General features: G+C 41.7%; 2 protein-coding genes across 2 annotated transcripts in view; both read left to right on the top strand.

Moving 5' to 3' along the window:
* Positions 1-10,721, top strand: part of nfasca (neurofascin homolog (chicken) a) — a 67,629-nt gene extending 56,908 nt beyond the window's left edge. The window contains exons 24-26 of the mRNA XM_067251464.1: positions 212-343; positions 527-596; positions 8,562-10,721. Coding sequence (XP_067107565.1) covers positions 212-343; positions 527-596; positions 8,562-8,790 — 431 coding nt within the window. The 3' untranslated portion in view covers positions 8,791-10,721. The remainder of the gene's footprint in view (positions 1-211; positions 344-526; positions 597-8,561) is intronic.
* Positions 10,722-15,856: 5,135 nt separating this feature from the next.
* On the top strand, positions 15,857-16,603 carry LOC136950018 (uncharacterized). Its single transcript, XM_067244107.1, has one exon. The coding sequence runs from the start codon at positions 15,857-15,859 to the stop codon at positions 16,601-16,603; it is 747 nt and encodes a 248-aa protein (XP_067100208.1).
* The last annotated feature ends 716 nt before the right edge of the window (positions 16,604-17,319 follow it).

Below are 17,319 nucleotides of genomic sequence, written 5' to 3'. Positions count from 1 at the left end.
CCAATCTGGGAATTGTTGCCTTCTGTTTAATGAACATTATTGCAGTGTGATTACTGTGACGTTGAACATTGTTGGATGTGGACAGATTGTCTGATTGTTAGCGATGACTCATCTGGGTCAGAAAACACAGTCTCATTACATTGTCTCTCTCTTTCCCTTCCTGTTTGTGTCCTATCCTTCTCTCTACCGTGTGTGTGTGTATATCCTACAGCCTACAGTAAGGACCAGGTGGACATAGCTACCCAGGGCTGGTTCATAGGCCTGATGTGTGCCATCGCCCTCATCATCCTCATCCTCCTCATTGTGTGCTTCATTAAGAGGAGTCGTGGGGGCAAATATCCAGGTATGAGTCAAATATCCAGGTATGAGTTGAATACCCAGGTAGGACTTAAGGACATAAGTTTACTTTTAAGTCAGATGCATTTTGAGACCTGACTCTTATTTACTTGCATTTATTTGTTTGATTTACATGTTATTTACTTGTGTTTGCTTGTCTTATTCACGTGTGATCCACCTCACACCTTAGTGCGAGACAAGAAGGACCTGGCTCTGGACCAGGTGGATCAAAAGGAACACGACGGCTCATTTGACTACCAGTAAGTTTACTCACCTGCACAGTAACACCTCAAACACAGCCAAAATGTTGAGCAAAGACTTGTTGTACTTTTGGGGGAACGACTCTTTAAATACTAATTTGTTTGTGGGACTTGAGGCTCTGAGCTGACCCAGTCAGGTTCAGAATGTGTATTATGTTCTGATATTAGAAAGGTGACGTTTGGAAGCTGTCAGTGCGGTATTGATGAAACAGTTAAGTCACATCCAGAACTGCATCAAAGTGGATCTAACAAGGTTTTCTAATGTTGATCATTTATTGTGGACTGATTATATAAACTTGCAGGGGAGGTCAGAAGTTGTATTACTGTGTATTAGTATGAATATTTGGTGAGTGATTTGTCTTCCGCTCCTTTTAGGTCCCACTGAACTCTGTGGCCTCATTCTCATCTCTGTCCTCCTAAAGTGATTCACCCTTAAACCTCCTGACTGTGGAAATACTAACATGTAGCATATTCAAACTAGAGAGGGTACAATTTCTGGGGAAATTGTAGGGTGTGCTTGCTTGCGTCGGTTGCACAGGGGTCCGTTTTTGAATGACATTTTTACAACTGATATTTCTGTATATTTTATATAAAAATGCATACTTATTATTTATAAAGATTACATAGATTTAAAAGCATTTTTTTTGCTGCTCATTTACAACTGAAAATACGAGTGAAGTGTAGAATGAAATAGATGTCTTCTCATTTCCCCTGCAAGAGGCAGCCTCATCGTTGAATCAAAACGAATAAATTTGGCAGACCGGTGTAAAAATTGACCTAATCTCTATGACATTTACATTTACATTTAGTCATTTAGCAGACGCTCTTATCCAGAGCGACTTACAGTAAGTACAGGGACATTCTCCCCGAGGCAAGTAGGGTGAAGTGCCTTGCCCAAGGACACAACGTCAGTTGGCATGGCAGAACTGGCAACCTTCGGATTACTAGTCCGATTCCCTCACCTCTCAGCCACCTGACTCCTGACTAAATAAGCTTGACATTTATTTAGTGGAAAATCGCTCATTCATAAAAAGCTCACTGGTAGCGATCATTGTCAGTAACAACGCAAAATGCGATATAGCCCTGTGTGGAGAAGCTGCCCCGGTAAATTGTACTACTACGGTACAGTACTAGACTACTGCTGTGTTCGTCTTGGTAGCGATTGCATTGGTTGAATTGGATTTAACGTTCCGTTGTACGGTTTAAGCTGAAATTAATTATTTTCATGAACAGATTGACAAGTAAGGGGAGTGCCGAACATGTTCTGTCGCCGTTTGACTTCCTAAACAGCTGTGTAGTGTAGATGTTTTTGTAGTGTGTCTCGCGTAAGCTACAGCGTTGCAGTGAGCTACACTGGTTTGAAACCACAGGTAATGGTAATTTCACCAACAAATCGTTTACTAATGTCAGAATAAATCCTACAACGAAAATGTATATGTGAGGAATGTTTATTTTAACGATTGAAAACAGATAACGCTACATCATAGACCACTGTAGTATGTGTTGCCCGGGCAACACAGGCTAATGTCATGATGCTAATACTTCAGTGAAATAGTAGACTACTGTTTCCAAAAGTAGATAAAAGTAGATTCCTTAATAATATCAGCTTATACTGTACATTACACATCACAATTGTGTGTCATATCACAAAGTAAAATGAGTAAATAGTTATCACCCTGGCCTCTTTGCTTGTGGCGTTTCTGCAGCTGCCTTGCAGTAAAGCTATAGTTAGCCTAGCTATCCCCCAAGTTAACAGATGCGAAACGAATGTTCTGCCAAAGGTAGTCACGCGTGTTTTCGTGACGTTCGTGACGTAGTGACGTTAGTAACGTCAGTGACTGGCTAGCAAATTAGCCACCGTTAGCTTCACTTTTCGCCACAAAAACTTAACTTGAGCCTAAACCATGCAACGTAACGTAAATTCCAATAGAAGCAACTCAATTGCTACCAAGACGAAACTTTTGACACCTATGTTGTCTATGTAGGCCAAATATTGACTGAGTTTTAGGGGGGCAAAATAAAAATAAAAAAAAATAATAATAATAATATATATGTGAGAGAACAAAGGTTGTGCCCTTGCCGAAGGCAAAGCACACCCAATAATCTCATCATTGATCCTGCTTCATTTTAACCCTGTCATGGTGGTTACATTGGCAGGTACTATGTAATTATGATCTTAGAACACATTTGATATTCTGTCTCAGTATACTGATTTTTACTGATTTTATGAAAATTAATAGATTCATTTACACACTTATGATTCACAATACCCAACTTTGCAACAGACACTACTTTACTTTGAGAAGTCGCCCACTGTTTGTGATGGTGCTATCAGTTTTCTCACGCTAAGGCACAGATGGGTAAAAGAACCCTCGGGACCCTCAGCACTACCGTTGCCATGGTAATTATTATGGGCTTTAACACATTAACTCAAGTGCCACCTGTGCTCTCACATTGACCTCCATGTGTGTTGGTCAATCCCTAACTATTTTCTTTCCTGAAGCATATGTGTCTAATAAAACATTTAGGGCGGACACTAAACCTAGATTTAATAAATAGGCCATACAATTAGGTTAACAGGATTGTAGAAAATCTAAATGATCTATCCAGACATATAAACAGCATCAAGACAACGCTATATTTTTTAAATAACGTGTAATATGTTAAATAAGATAACAAATATTAGTTAGTATACACAAGATGATAGGTGTTAAAGAAAGCTTTTTATGTCAGGCCGCCTGAGACACTGACTAGAATCCTAGACTATTTGTAATAGAGGCTATCGTCAGGCTGTTCAGGCAGCTGTTATACAGACCTCTGTGTGTGAGTCAACCCTCTGAGCAAACTACCAGCTCTACTGTCATCTCCAAGCTCTGTTTCCTGATACTTACCCTTTTTTCCTACAGGGAAGGTCATTGCTAAGCTCACACTCTCTCATGGCCTCACTAGCACTGGCACTAATCCCCCTGTGTCCACTCAACTGTGTGTGTTTGCATCACCTGGAGGACACCTCTCATTCCTTCTTCCTCTACTTCCATCTCATCCACTCTATGCTCCCTCACTCTCTCTCCTCTCTTTCTTCTCTCTCTCTCTCTCTCTCTCTCTCTCTCTCTCTCTCTCTCCCTCCTCCCTCTCTCTCCTCCCTCTCTCCTCTCTCTCTCCTATCCTCACGTCTTCTCCCTCTCTCTTCCCTCACGCTGAAATGGGTCGTCTGTCCATGACAGGAACGAAAATGAGAACGAAAACGAAAACAGGTACTTTGGTTTTTGGCACGGCATCCCTCTCGCCTTGCGCATGACAAGGGGGCAGAAGCCTTACCTCCCACGAGCTGGGGGCGGGGCTGGGGGGGCTGGGGGGTTGGTCAGAACATGGGTGGTATGGACGTACTGCAAGGTAAGAGATATGAGATAATACTGTAGCTATGTAGTTCTCAGGGGTGTCAAACAGAACTGTAGAAAAGGTATGTTTATCAAAGCTCCACAACATGTTGGTTCTGGCCTTTCTATCTCTGGAATCAGTAACTTGTTTCGTAGCACATGTGCACGCTGAAGGGGTGGGGGGTGTTATAGCAGCAACCAATCAGATTTTTTGGTTTTGGGACTGCCAAACATGCGCAATGTTGTTGAGACTCAATCTTTCAGTTTGTTAATGTCATTTTAGACAGTCATCTGGAAGAACTGTTGCTCCATGATTGATGCAATAGCACCTGATTGATTCTAGCAGTTGGCAGAATAGAGCCCGGCTATTGAGTTGGAAACCTTCCTTTCATGGATTTGAGCTTGGGGTCTTCTCTTTTTCCTCCCCAGGGAGCTGCAGCCCTCCTCAGGCAGTCAGTCCCAGGTTAAGAGCCTTAAGCAGCAGGTTAAACCAGGCCACCCTTGGTTAGTCAGAGCTTTAAGCTGCAGGTCAAACTGAAGTCTTGGGGCATGCATCCTGTATTGACCCTGCCTTCTTTTGTTAGCTCTACCGCACATCTGCTACGTCCAAAGTGGAAATAACAACCGATAATGATCTTACTGGTCCGGCTAGCCAGGGGCAGCAGATCATGCAGCACTTCAGACAAAAAGTTTGGCAATCACAATGCTGTAGAAACACTGGGCTAATATCAGCTTTGGCTCAGCTGCAGGCTCTGACATTGAGATGCAGTGAGTGCATAAGCATTCAAGGCTAAATGGAATGGGCAGTGCATTAGAAACAACTCATTCTTTTTTTGAGTGGCAGTAGGTTGAAGGAAGTGCATATTCCCAGGTATCAAGGCAGAGTTAACACCGTGATCTGCTGCTCTAATATAATGGGACTTTTTTTTTTGCCTTTTTTTTTTGTGAAATGTCGAGCCTGTCATGGATCAGAGATCAGCTTCCTACATAGGTGCTGCTGTGATCCTGAAGACGATGTCATCAGCAAAGGCAGCCGAGGTTCCAGAACCTCTTGTTCTGAAGAGAAAACATGTCCCCCTTCCTTCTCTCACCCCAAGAGGTTAATTGCTTTTTTTTCGCTTGTGAGCTGACCTTTAAAGACAAGCAAGGTGAGCGATTGCAAGGGAAATCAATTTGGGCAGAGAGGCAGGGAAGGGTAAAAGAGGAGTATTTGTTTTTGGTGCCGTTTGACACCCCCGAGAAGCTAAATTAGGGGGGCAGAGCAAGGAGAGAAGAGGTTCACCAGGACATGAATCATAGCCGGCGTATGATCTGTCTTTCCTTTCTTTGGTGCGGTGTTGTGCTGGGGATGTCCTGGCCCTTCCTTAGCTGACACAAGAGATGCATGTGCTGTTTTCTCTCTTAACTGTACATTCCTTTTCTTTTTTGTTACCCTAATGTTACACTTGTTTTGTTAAATGTTTGGTACCATAATGTTACACATTCTTTGTCATTAGTCTCCTGTTAAAGATGTGTCATAGTTAAAGTGTGGATGTGAATTTGTGAATACCCAAATGTGAAAACACTAACAATACATTTCAAAATGTCACACTTTTAGAGTATGTAATGTATAAATAGATTGTACACATCTCCCTACAACCCCCCCCCCCCCACACACACACACACACACACCATCACGACTACACGTACACACCACCACTCACACACAAGCACGCATATACAGAATATCTCCCAGTGTGAGTTGATTCAGTCTTGTCTGTTTTGACCACTTCTGTTCTGTTCCACCTCACCTTATGCCTGGATCCTTTCTTTCTTCTTTTTTTCTATAAGTCAAAAATCAGGGTCCCTTGAAAGGTATGACGGGAGCAATGTCTCCCCCCTCTCCCATCACAATTGTGTTCTAACCTCCCCTTAATATGCATAACGCTCCAAGATCTTTGCATTGCGTTTTAATCGATTAATATCAACACAGTCTCCTCCAACTATCACTATACATGAATCACTTACAGTATGGCTCGTATCAAGATCATCGGTTACTAGTGAACCAATTTTTTAAATTCAAGATGTTCCAACCATGTACTCATCTCATCTAAAAGACTCTGATAAAGCCATTCATCTTGAATGTGGAAAGTATCAACCCACTGAAGTTGACATTTCTCTAATCTATTGTTATTTGAATTGCATCCAATGAGAACCTTTGATTGATCTTTAAAAAATCTATCAAAACATTCTATGATCCTATCACAATAAAGACATCTTGCCTCAGACACATAGCTGAGACATGTAGCTGAAACACATAGCTGAGACATATAGCTGAGACATGTAGCTGAGAAACATAGCGGAGAGAAACATAGTAGAAAGATACGTAGCTGAGACACGTAGCTGAGACATGTAGTGAGACACGTAGCTAAAATACATATAGCTGAGACATGTAGCTGAGACACGTAGCTAAAAGACATCTAGCTGAGACACTTAGCTGAGAGACATGTAGCTGAGACACTTAGCTGAGAGACATGTAGCTGAGACACTTAGCTGAGAGACATGTAGCTGAGACACTTAGCTAAGAGACATCTAGCTGAGACACTTAGCTAAGAGACATGTAGCTGAGACACTTAGCTAAGAGACATGTAGCTGAGACATGTAGCTGAGACACTTAGCTGAGAGAGTTACATTCCCTGAGTTGCATTCCATCTCTCAAATGATCATCTAATCAGATAATTGAATCATTTTCAAGCCTGCATTCTCATTCTGAAGACATATTTAATAGAGAGAAAAGCTCTTCTTCCAGCCCTCTGACTCACTAACATCTCTTGGGCGATACGGTCAAAAAACTAAACCTGGCAAATCCGACACTGAGGCAGCCTTTTCTAAGTCTTATTTAAGATGTATTTAATTAGGAGTATAGATGTCATCTCAAAGCTTTGTCATGGCACTAAGGCATATGGCTGTCCAAGCGATTTAGTCCTGATACACTTTTTCAGAAGATATTGAGCTGTGGCTCGAGTTTCGTATTTGCCAGCTGCTATACAGCTCACCGTATGGCACAATCCAGCTCAGTGAATTTGAGGGTTGCTAACAAATAAAGCAGGTTCAAGCTATGCTCACAATAAACACAATCATTCCACCTTTTTTAGGTGTCTGCACAGACCTGGTATGGTTCAAGGTAAACTTTCTCGCATTTATAATATGTGCCACTTTAGTGACAGTATGTTAATCGATTAAAACATCAAGCCCTTTTTCCCCGTGCAGTCGTCCAGTTTATTTTCATCTCTTGACATTAGTTGAACATTTTTTTTTTCTCGACTCAGATAGGCTCAATCTTTTCTCTCTATCTATAGATTTGTCTGTGTGAGTCTGTCTGTCTCTGTATGACTGTCTTTCTAAATGTCTCTCTTTCTCTTTCACTTACATGTGAGACTGATCTATCTCAGAAATGACTTGAACTGTTTACTAAGCAGATTTTGATTCCCGCATTTAATTGATTGTTCGTGTTCAGCAATGCTAACACTCTGTACAGACTCAAGTCCAGTACAAGTCCAGATAATTGATGATCTGGCATTGAGCATGCACTTAGCCATGACCAATAATCAACTTTTGTTATATTCTAAGAAGACTTGGATACATAAGTAGTTTCGCTATGACATGGAACACAGCTGAACAAGAGACTTAAAGACGGTCTGGAAAAACACAATAACCTTTTTCAAGATGCAAATGAACATTTTAAAAACATGATGAAGCAAACTGTTGAAGAGCTAAACTTGCATCCCTTTGTTACATTTCCTTGCTGTGGAAATGCCTCTCTGCTACTTGCTACTTGCCTGTTCTAAGAGTCTAGAAAAGTAATGCTGGTCGATAGCCCCCGACCCCCTCATGCATGGAGATTCTCTAGCCACAAGGCGGAGCAGAGGTTGAAGACAAGGGCCATGTTCTGAATTGAGAGAAACAAATAGCATCCAATGCTTTTTGCACAAATCGACAAAAGCTTGCAATGCTGCGATTTGGGTAGAAGCAGGGGAGTTAACTGCTATGCGCTTAAATAAGTTAAAAACTCTCATGTCAGAATATGGTCCCAGTAGAGCAGCATGAGTATGAGAATGCACAATTTGTCTGCAGGTGAAAGGTGACATACTGTCCACTGTCTCTCCAAGAGAGAGGGAGGTTGCCTCAAAAGCTGTGCAGTATTTGAGCTGGGCTTAGATCAGCAAGCTGCTATGCACTCTGATGGAGTATTAGTTTTTTGTTACTACAGTTGACGGCATCTGTTGTAGTATGTGTGTGTGTGTGGGGGGTGGTGTTCAAATGTTGTCTTTTATGGTGTGCTTGTCTTCCAGTCCACACAGGCCTGAAAGACCGCGGTCTAGCTTTAGACACGTCAGTGAGCTACTAACCCCCTCCAGAACCTCACTCCATTATCTGTGTACAATTCCCAGAACTCCTCTATCCCTCTTCCCCCATCCCCCATCTACCCCAACCCCCTATCCCTCCTACAAATGGGACGGTAAGGTATTTTATCCTCACTGACAATGTTACTGCGGCCACAGTAACTAACCTCTGACTTCTCTTGCCCCACCTCCCTTCCGTGTTGCAGCAGTGACGAGGACAACAAGCCTCTGCAGGGCAGCCAGACCTCCCTGGATGGGAATGTGAAGGAGAGCGACGACAGCCTGGGCGACTACGGCGAGGGTGGAGACGGCCAGTTCAATGAAGATGGCTCCTTCATCGGCCAGTACACCGTGAAGAAGGACAAGGAGGAGACAGAAGGCAACGAGAGCTCAGAGGCCACTTCCCCGGTCAATGCCATCTACTCGCTAGCATAGCGTCCCACCACCACCCTCCTCCACAACCCTGGGGTAAGGCCCCAACCCTAGGGACAAGAAAGGCTCTCTAGAAGATCAAACCACACACACACAGAAATACATATATACATACATTTATTTAATGCCTACACACATTAAACACACACAAACACCTTTGGACTGCCACAGTTGGGGAAGATACCATTTCTCAAATCCGGGGAGGAATGGAACAGAATGGAAGTTATCAGATGGCAAAAGCCAAAGCCTTGTCTCCTCTTTTGTTTGGGCTCTGAGGTGAAGCTTTGAAATCATGAACTGTGCCAGTTTTCCGACCTTCCTCTCCTCGTCTCACCACACAGACTTGCGTGTGCCTACTGGGAAGATTACCGATTTAAAAGATGGAGGCAAGCGTCTTAGAGATTTATTTTCAGTATTCTTTGTTCTGAACATCCTTGGCTTCCTCTGGCCCCCACTGTACTTACCTAGTCCACCTCCCCAGTAATACACCTCTGTGTCTGTAGCCACATCCCAGAAAATGACGACACAGACATCCCGTCCCCGTCCTGTAACATATCAGCTTTGAACCACCAACTAAACAGGATGTCGGCAGATATGTTTATCATATTGATATTTCCGCAATGAGAGATTGTTTTTTTCACAGCTGGTAGATGAGTCATTAAATATGTATGCTGTCAACATAAACTGGCACACCTTTTAGTGCGCTGCAAAACTATGCACTACCACCTTCCTGTTTGTTAATTTTTTGGTTAGTAAAACACTTTTTTCTTTTTGGATTCTGACTCCTACAGGCAAAGAAAAAACTACTGCTTAATGAACTGCTATCAGTCCCTTGCCTTTCTGGTGTGGTAGAATATTCACCTCAAATCTCACAGTGTGTACAGTACAGATATTCTTAATGGCCTTTGCTACAGTAAAGCCATTCCTGCCACTAGCTTTTTTATAGTACCAACATGTTCTGTGTCAGTTATAAATGGCATCTAAAAGATACACATTTGACAGCATGGTAGTATTTTAGTGCAAGAGACAGAAGGGAAGTAGATAAGGGCAGTTTTGCTTGAGAAACTAAAAGATCACAGCCCATCTGTGTAGAGTAGCTCTATCTGTCCATCTCTTTGGTCTCTGTCTGTTGAGCCTCCTTCCTGGTTAGCATGGCTGCTATCCTGTTAGCTTGATTGGCACCTCTTTCCTTTGCTAGATGTGTACATGATCATGTAATCACAGTGGTAATGACAGAAAAAATGCTGGTCAAGAGTCCTTGAAGGCATCATTTGGTAGCATGGAATCATGGTTGGCAATCACGAACTTTGACACAAAAAGCCCATTAATAAGAAACACTTCTGTTGATCAGTTTTTGTCCAGATATTTTACCAAAAAAAGGAAAAGAAAATAAGAAAGAAAATGTGTTCATCTTCTGTCTGGTCTGTCCATCTTTTCCATTAATAGAGTTTGTCAAGAAAATCTAAAGTAGTTTCACCAATTAACCTGTAACTGGGGAATTAGGTTGCTTTTTAAAATAGTTTTTTCTGTTGCAAATGTCCTTGTATTTTGCCTCTAACTCAGTAAAACATACTTATATGTATTCACCTGCACTATTTAATTCAAAATCAAATAAATCGTAACAATTGATGATTAGCATGCAGGGATCCAATTTAATTGCATATATTTAATTTATATTTCTATGTATTACATTATGTGGATTGTATTCCTAAATTAGTTATTATTTTATTACTTATTGTGCACACACATGACAGACTGGTTTGGTTACATCAGACCACATCAGTACTAACTTTGAAAGCCACAATTGATCTTACCTTAGCCTGTTAGATGAAACAATGTATTGAAGACACATACAACACATCTTTGTGTGTATTGGCCTTTCTGCTGTAAACTAACAAATTGACTGTCACCATTAATTAAAGAGGTCATGTTTATCTGTTTGTTGTGCTACTCTTCTCGTGTTCATGTTGTATTACTGGTTTTCCATTTTGGTATTAGATTTTATTATAACATGGCAAATACATTTAATATATCTCTTTATTTATTTATCAAACACGTATATGTTGTATCTCTGTAAATATTTATTCAAATTTTCTGCAAAAAATGAAAATGAACTACAATCTGTATCTACGAAGCGGACGTGACAGGCGCAGATGGAACGCACCAAGCGCATCTGTAATCTTGTCAGTTAGCTTTGAGTAAAATTTGCACCCTTGAATCGTTCCATGTTACCCCTTGCTTTGACATTGTGTCCTTTTGTATGTGACACATCACTGGTCACACTATGGGTTGGAATATATGTTGTGGAAGAGGTATACCTAAATAAATAGATGATCTACGATGTAAATAATACATAAGTGCTCCTAAACTGTTGTAGCATTCTGCACACATCTGCTTTAAGCATCAGAACAAAATTGCATACCTTTTAATCAAGTAGCTAATTGTCTCCCGGTGCAGTTCTTTAAAGTGGTTCCATCTCAAGACTTCCTCTTAGGCTGCACAGACTCAGGCACCCATCATGCCTTTCACCTAACATGCCTGCTGGTCCACTTCTGGCACTGTGACTGGCGGACATTTTGAAAAAGATTCACTTTGCCTGTGCTTTTTCTCCCTTGCAGATCTCATGTGCTGCCTTCAATCACATGTAAACATTGTCACCAACCTCAATTTCACCTTAACCTCAAAGCAATATCCTCCGATTTTTCTGAGTTCTATGTTTAGTGTTAACCAACCGTGACCTCAAGGTAGTAATGCGCCATGCAGACTAACACACAGACACAGGGACTGGAAAGGCTTGGCAGAGCCACAGCTCAGTGCCCCTCTAGCAAGGTTGTGTTCCAACTAGTAGAAGAGTTAGCAGGGAAAGAGTCTTTACAACATGGTGTAAACAAGATGTTCGGATTGATCTGAATTGTAGCCTTGACAACCTGAACTGGTGTGGAACCCCAACCCTTACTTTCCCTGATGGCCTTTTACTTTCCTACCTGAGATCCCTGTGGGGATAGTCTCTCTTACTTGTTGCATACAAGCATATTTTCTGAAACAATGCTTTTTAAAATCTGAGGTGCATTATGAGTCCTTCTATTGTGTTTGCACTGTGTAGACACTGCTCAAGCCTCCTTTAGCAATTTTTTTGGGGACTCCCCAACTCACCATTGGGGGACGTACAATATAACAGGCTGTGCAGTTCACTACTTTCTGTTCAACTGGTTTCATGTACATGCTGAAAGAAAGACTTAGCCTACCATACGATAAATGTGCAAATCGCAAATTACAAACATTTGAGCTTGGTTATTGTTGCAGATTTCTTCCTTATTTGAATATTTTTTTCAATTTGTATTTGACCTTCATTCTTTTTGAAAAAAATTTGTGTATGAAAAGCAGCTGGTCAGTCTTACTTCTACATGCAAAATAACAGCTTTTGTAAGCTACATTTAATGAAAATTAAAAAATGCATAATATATTCACAGTGTATGATGAGATGTTGCAACTTCTGCTAGAGACGCCTTCTTTATAGTAAAGCTATCTCTTTTTCTCTACTTCCTGGCTTCATGTCTTCCTTTGTCCATGTTTGTTTGTTGTAAAGCTGCATACTTCAGGAAATGTTTAGCAAATATGTTCTTTCAATTTGTTTGTTATAAATAAACCTGGTAGATTTACTGGCTTTATATGTTACCCAACCACACATTTTATGATCATGATCAGTTCAGTCAAGATACTCTTATTGTTTTAACACTTTATTGCAATGGGTAGGTTTGTCTTTGGTGGTGTGGTTCTATCTAATGCTGGGTACACACCACAAGATAATCGGGCTGATTTTGGGCTGATTTCCCCCTTCCGACAATCCTATGTAATGTCCCGACAATCCTAGGTATTGTCCCGATTATCTACAGATTATTTTATCAGATTTTCCCTTGGTGTGAGGTGTGTTAAGAGTGACCGAACTTGCTCGGAAGAACGTCGGAGCCGCCCCGATCGCGAATTGTAAATATTCAACATGTTAAAAACGTGTTGTGCAGAACCATTTATATATAATTTAGAACTCTGGATCTGATCAAAACAAGCACAGTAGTTTGGTCTCCACATTTCATATCAAAGCGTTAGCACAGCTACCTTTAAGCCCTTTCATGTTTTCACGCCCACCATGGCACCAGAGCTGTAGCCTCTTGGTCTATCCTCCCATGGAAAGCTGAGTGGATTACAACATTAAACTAGCCTCTGCCTCCACAGGTGACAAGCAACAAAGCAACTAAGATGAATACATGGGCTGTTAGGTTACATGCAGAGAGAGAGAGAGGGAGAGGGAGAGAGGTGGTGGGAGGCAGTGAGATGTTGGGAGAGTGGGATAGGGGGTGGGAGAGGAGGGGGGCTGTGTGGCTGACATGTTTTATTGAAGAGGGCTGAGTCCATTCTGCCTTGACCCACGCAAGGCTCGTAAATATTAATGTATCCACTGCTACATTATAAAGAGAGACGCAGACCCTTGTTCCTCTCTGGCCTTGCGTCATTGTGTAAAATCCATTAGAAACCAGATCCCAACTGGCCCAGACAGGTGCAGGAAGCCACAGTACAGAGAGCCCATGCACCCTCTTGTGTCTTAGAAGTGTTCTGTAATTATGACATTTGTCTCTGCAGAAGGGACTGGGTTTCATGGAATAAAACGGTAGCTGGTCGGAACAAGGATTTCTCTGATGGTGACACATATCAGGTTTAACAAAAATGTGTGTGTGGGGGGAGGAAGGGGGGGACTTACATATCCTAACCCATAAGAGATTAAGCCTAGCAGGATTTCACTTAAGCTAAATGTCATTGTTATATGTAAGCATGTCAAACTTATTCAATTATATCTTATCCTCCTTTCAGTTCCCACAGTATCTTCCATCATTTTCATATCACTCGTATTCACAGTTTTTCTTTCAGCACTAATTCGAAACTAGCATCCTTATAGCAGGACAGTACAGGGTTTTTCCTGGGTCAAAATGGGTCTTCGGTGCTCCAAAAAAATAAATATATTCTTTTTTTTTCTTATATTTTCTAATAAATGTATTTATTCCCAGGGGTTTTGCATCCCCCCTAATGTAATATTGCACATATTTTCGTCCTATTTCCCCTCAAGCAATAAAGTTAGGCTACTTAAAGACACCTTACACTCATAAAGTATGTTCTAAATGGCATAAATGCTGCCAATTAATAATTGACGTAACAACTTATTGTAAATGGTCGGTAGCCTAGCCTATCGATTAAGGTAGGCCACTCTGAAGCATGTACACTGCCTGCTTCATTTGATCTTGATAGGCTAAGCATTCTGTAGCAAATATTAACAATAAACCCACTTTTTATTAATTAAAACTACTTCAGCAAACTTGCTAAAAAATGAGTAAACACACGTCTTTGCAGAGTTTTTTTGCTCAGGGGAAAAGGCCCGCGGAGAAGGAGAGAATCAGGTCATTTTTCAGAATAAAACGTCTTTCAGACTCTGATAATCAATTAAAAGGAAATAATGTTATTAATTCTTTTTTGTGCGGCCCGGTACGAAATGACCCACGGACCGGTACTGGTCCGCGGACCGGTGGGCACCGGTTGGGGAACGCTGCTCTAAAGACCCGGCAATTCAATCAATTTCCCGGCACATTTGCAATGTAATGCAATGCAGATGTGCACACCGCTCCCTACCGAACAAGATGGGTAGCTCGGTCAGCAGGGAGCTGAAGAAGAGCGGCTACTGACGTCACTCTGCTGCGCCGCTCAGAATGCTTTTTCGTTCATTTTGCATTTCTGCAAATGCATTTGAATTTGAATTGTGGTCACGATTTTACAGCCACGTTCTTAAAATGAAAATGAATTTCTGGAAATGCATTTGAATTTGAATTGTGGTCACGATTTTGCAGCCACGTTCTTGAAAATGAAAATGCATTTCTGGAAATGCATTTGAATTTGAATTGTGGTCACGATTTTGCAGCCACGTTCTTAAAATGATAATGCATTTCTGGAAATGCATTTTAATTTTCAAATTGTACATTTCAAATTGAATTTTGGTATCTATTTGCTGGGGCATGTTTTGAAAATTAAATCTCAAATGTCTATTTCTTTTTCATTTTAATTAAGTGAAAGATTGAGCACTCTTGAAGAAGAAAATTAAAATGCAAATAGGATGATTGATTACTAATTGAAATTGACTGATTTTGAATTTTGGTAACGATTTGCTTCCATAGATTTCTGATACCGTGGCGGCAGAAATTTAGCCATAGAGTAAACACTGCACTATAGATTATCATTCCAGGTTAAGAATACCAATGGAGGCTGCGTTTGAAATCGTAAATCAAACTTTTGTCAGCATTTTGAGTGGAAATTTCATTTGCATTTGTACAGGTGTATTCGTGCACGTCGGGCTGGCCCTCGCAGCGGAACGACAGTTTAGTGGCCACTCTGTGTCCATTCGCGCACCTCACAGTTGCGTATTGATCAGACAAGAAGACACGCTTATCAACTCGATTACTATTGATCAAAACAGAACGAGGGTTCGGCTGTAGCCTACTTGAAACAAACTATTGAGAACATATTCGCTGACATGCATTGCACGCATTTTTTATTTTATTTTTTTACTTTTTTTTGCCTTTGGCGCTCGGGATTTGTCATTGGCGCTCGGGAAAACGGCTTTGGCGTGCGCCAAAGTTTTCTCTATTCAGGAAAAATGCTGCAGTATAACCAAACTCATTAACTGATTAGCCATTTATTCATTATAGAAAGCATGACCATTGCAAAATAGTTCCAGACAACAAATTCAAGTGTTTCCAATGTCATATACACTGTTTTTCATCAATTGCATATCTGTATTGCATTTGTACATTTACAGTGTACTACCAGAGTGTAAGTGAGCCAGAGCCCTCGGTTTCTCCAGGCCTGGACACAGTGAAACCATCCGAAACAGGCAGAACGTTATTTTCTTCCTCTGCACTGACAGCCCTTTCTGATAGGAACTCGACGCTACTGTACCAGTTCGACTAGCCAACTCCAACGTTCTTGACGGATTCTCTTGGCTGGCACAAGCTATTAACATAAGTTAACTATAATGTCTCTCACCCACTCACATTGTCCTACATGTGTCATTTTACTCGATAGGTTGACTCTGTTAGAGAGTCGTGTCCAGTCGCTTGAGGAAGAAAGTAAGCTAGTAACTTTAGATGCGACTGGCGCAACATCACCGACAGGGAGTCTTAGCGCGAGGGAGGACTCAAGACTAGCCCCACCGGTTTTGCCTTTGCAGCATGGTGGGAGTGGGACTCCTCAGACGTTAGTGATCGGTGACTCCATCACTCGTAACATTAGATTAGAGCCACCAGCGACAGTTTACTGTGTGCCTGGGGCCAGAGCTACCGACATAGAAGCTAATCTTAGGGTGCTGGCTAGCACTAGGGCTAAGGCAAAGGCCAAAGCTAAGGCACATGGCGCACACATTGATGATAGGTACGAGAATATTGTCATACATGTCGGCACCAATGATGTTAGGCTGAGGCAGTCAGAGGTCACAAAGGTTAATATAGCATGGGCATGTGACCTTGCTCAAAAGATGAGTCGGCATCGAGTAATAGTCTCTGGTCCACTACCTGTTAGGGGGACTGATGAGATCTACAGCAGACTTGTCTCTCTTAACCGCTGGTTGGCTCGCTTCTGCAGAGAACAGGGTTTAGGATTTGTAGATAATTGGTCTAGTTTCTGGGCCAAACCTGGCTTGTTGAAAGGTGACGGGCTCCACCCGAGCTGGAGAGGTGCTTTTCTTTTGTCTAGGAATATTGAAGCTATTTTAGAGCAGGCCTGACACTCACTAGAACAAGCCGGGCCACAGTCTCTTAGAGAGTCTGATAGGTATGTTGTGAGTTGTTTGGGGCCCGATAGCTTAGCTTGTAGTGTAGCCAGTGTGGTTGCTGATGTTGTTTTTCCCATTGAGATGGTGTCGGTCCCCCGCCCCTTTTCCAAATTTCGGTTTTCAATTATTAGGAATTATACCAATTTAACATGTATTCAGCCTTGCTCCCCCGTTGCCCTTCCTACTAAGTTTTCTGCTAACAGTGCCACCTTTTCAGAAAAAATATCTACGACTAAAACTGCCAAAAACCCATACTGGAATGTTGGGCTCCTAAACATCAGATGCCTATCCACAAAGGCCGTTTTGGTAATGATCTGATGTCTGAATGCAGCCTGGACCTGATTGGACTCACCGAAACCTGGTTAAAACCTGACGAATATTCCCCCCTGAATGAAGCATTGCCTCCAGATTTCGCGTACTCACACGTTCCTCGTGTCTCAAAGAAAGGTGGTGGTGTTGCTATGATATATGAAGCTAGCTTCAACCTCAGCCTAAAATATGCGAACACCTTTAAAACATTTGAAATAATTTGCATGAAACCACCAAGTACCTTAAAAAGGAGTAATGCTACTACTCCTGCCCCCCCTCCCTCATTTTGTATAGTCACTCTATACCGCCCCCCTGGCCTATACTCCCTCTTCCTAGAGGAATTTGCAGATTTTAGTGCT

Source organism: Osmerus mordax, chromosome 1 (assembly GCF_038355195.1).
Source record: "Osmerus mordax isolate fOsmMor3 chromosome 1, fOsmMor3.pri, whole genome shotgun sequence".
NCBI classification, from domain to species: Eukaryota; Metazoa; Chordata; class Actinopteri; order Osmeriformes; family Osmeridae; genus Osmerus; species Osmerus mordax.
Note: the sequence above shows the minus strand (reverse complement) of the source record. Positions and strands in the feature narration are given on the sequence as shown.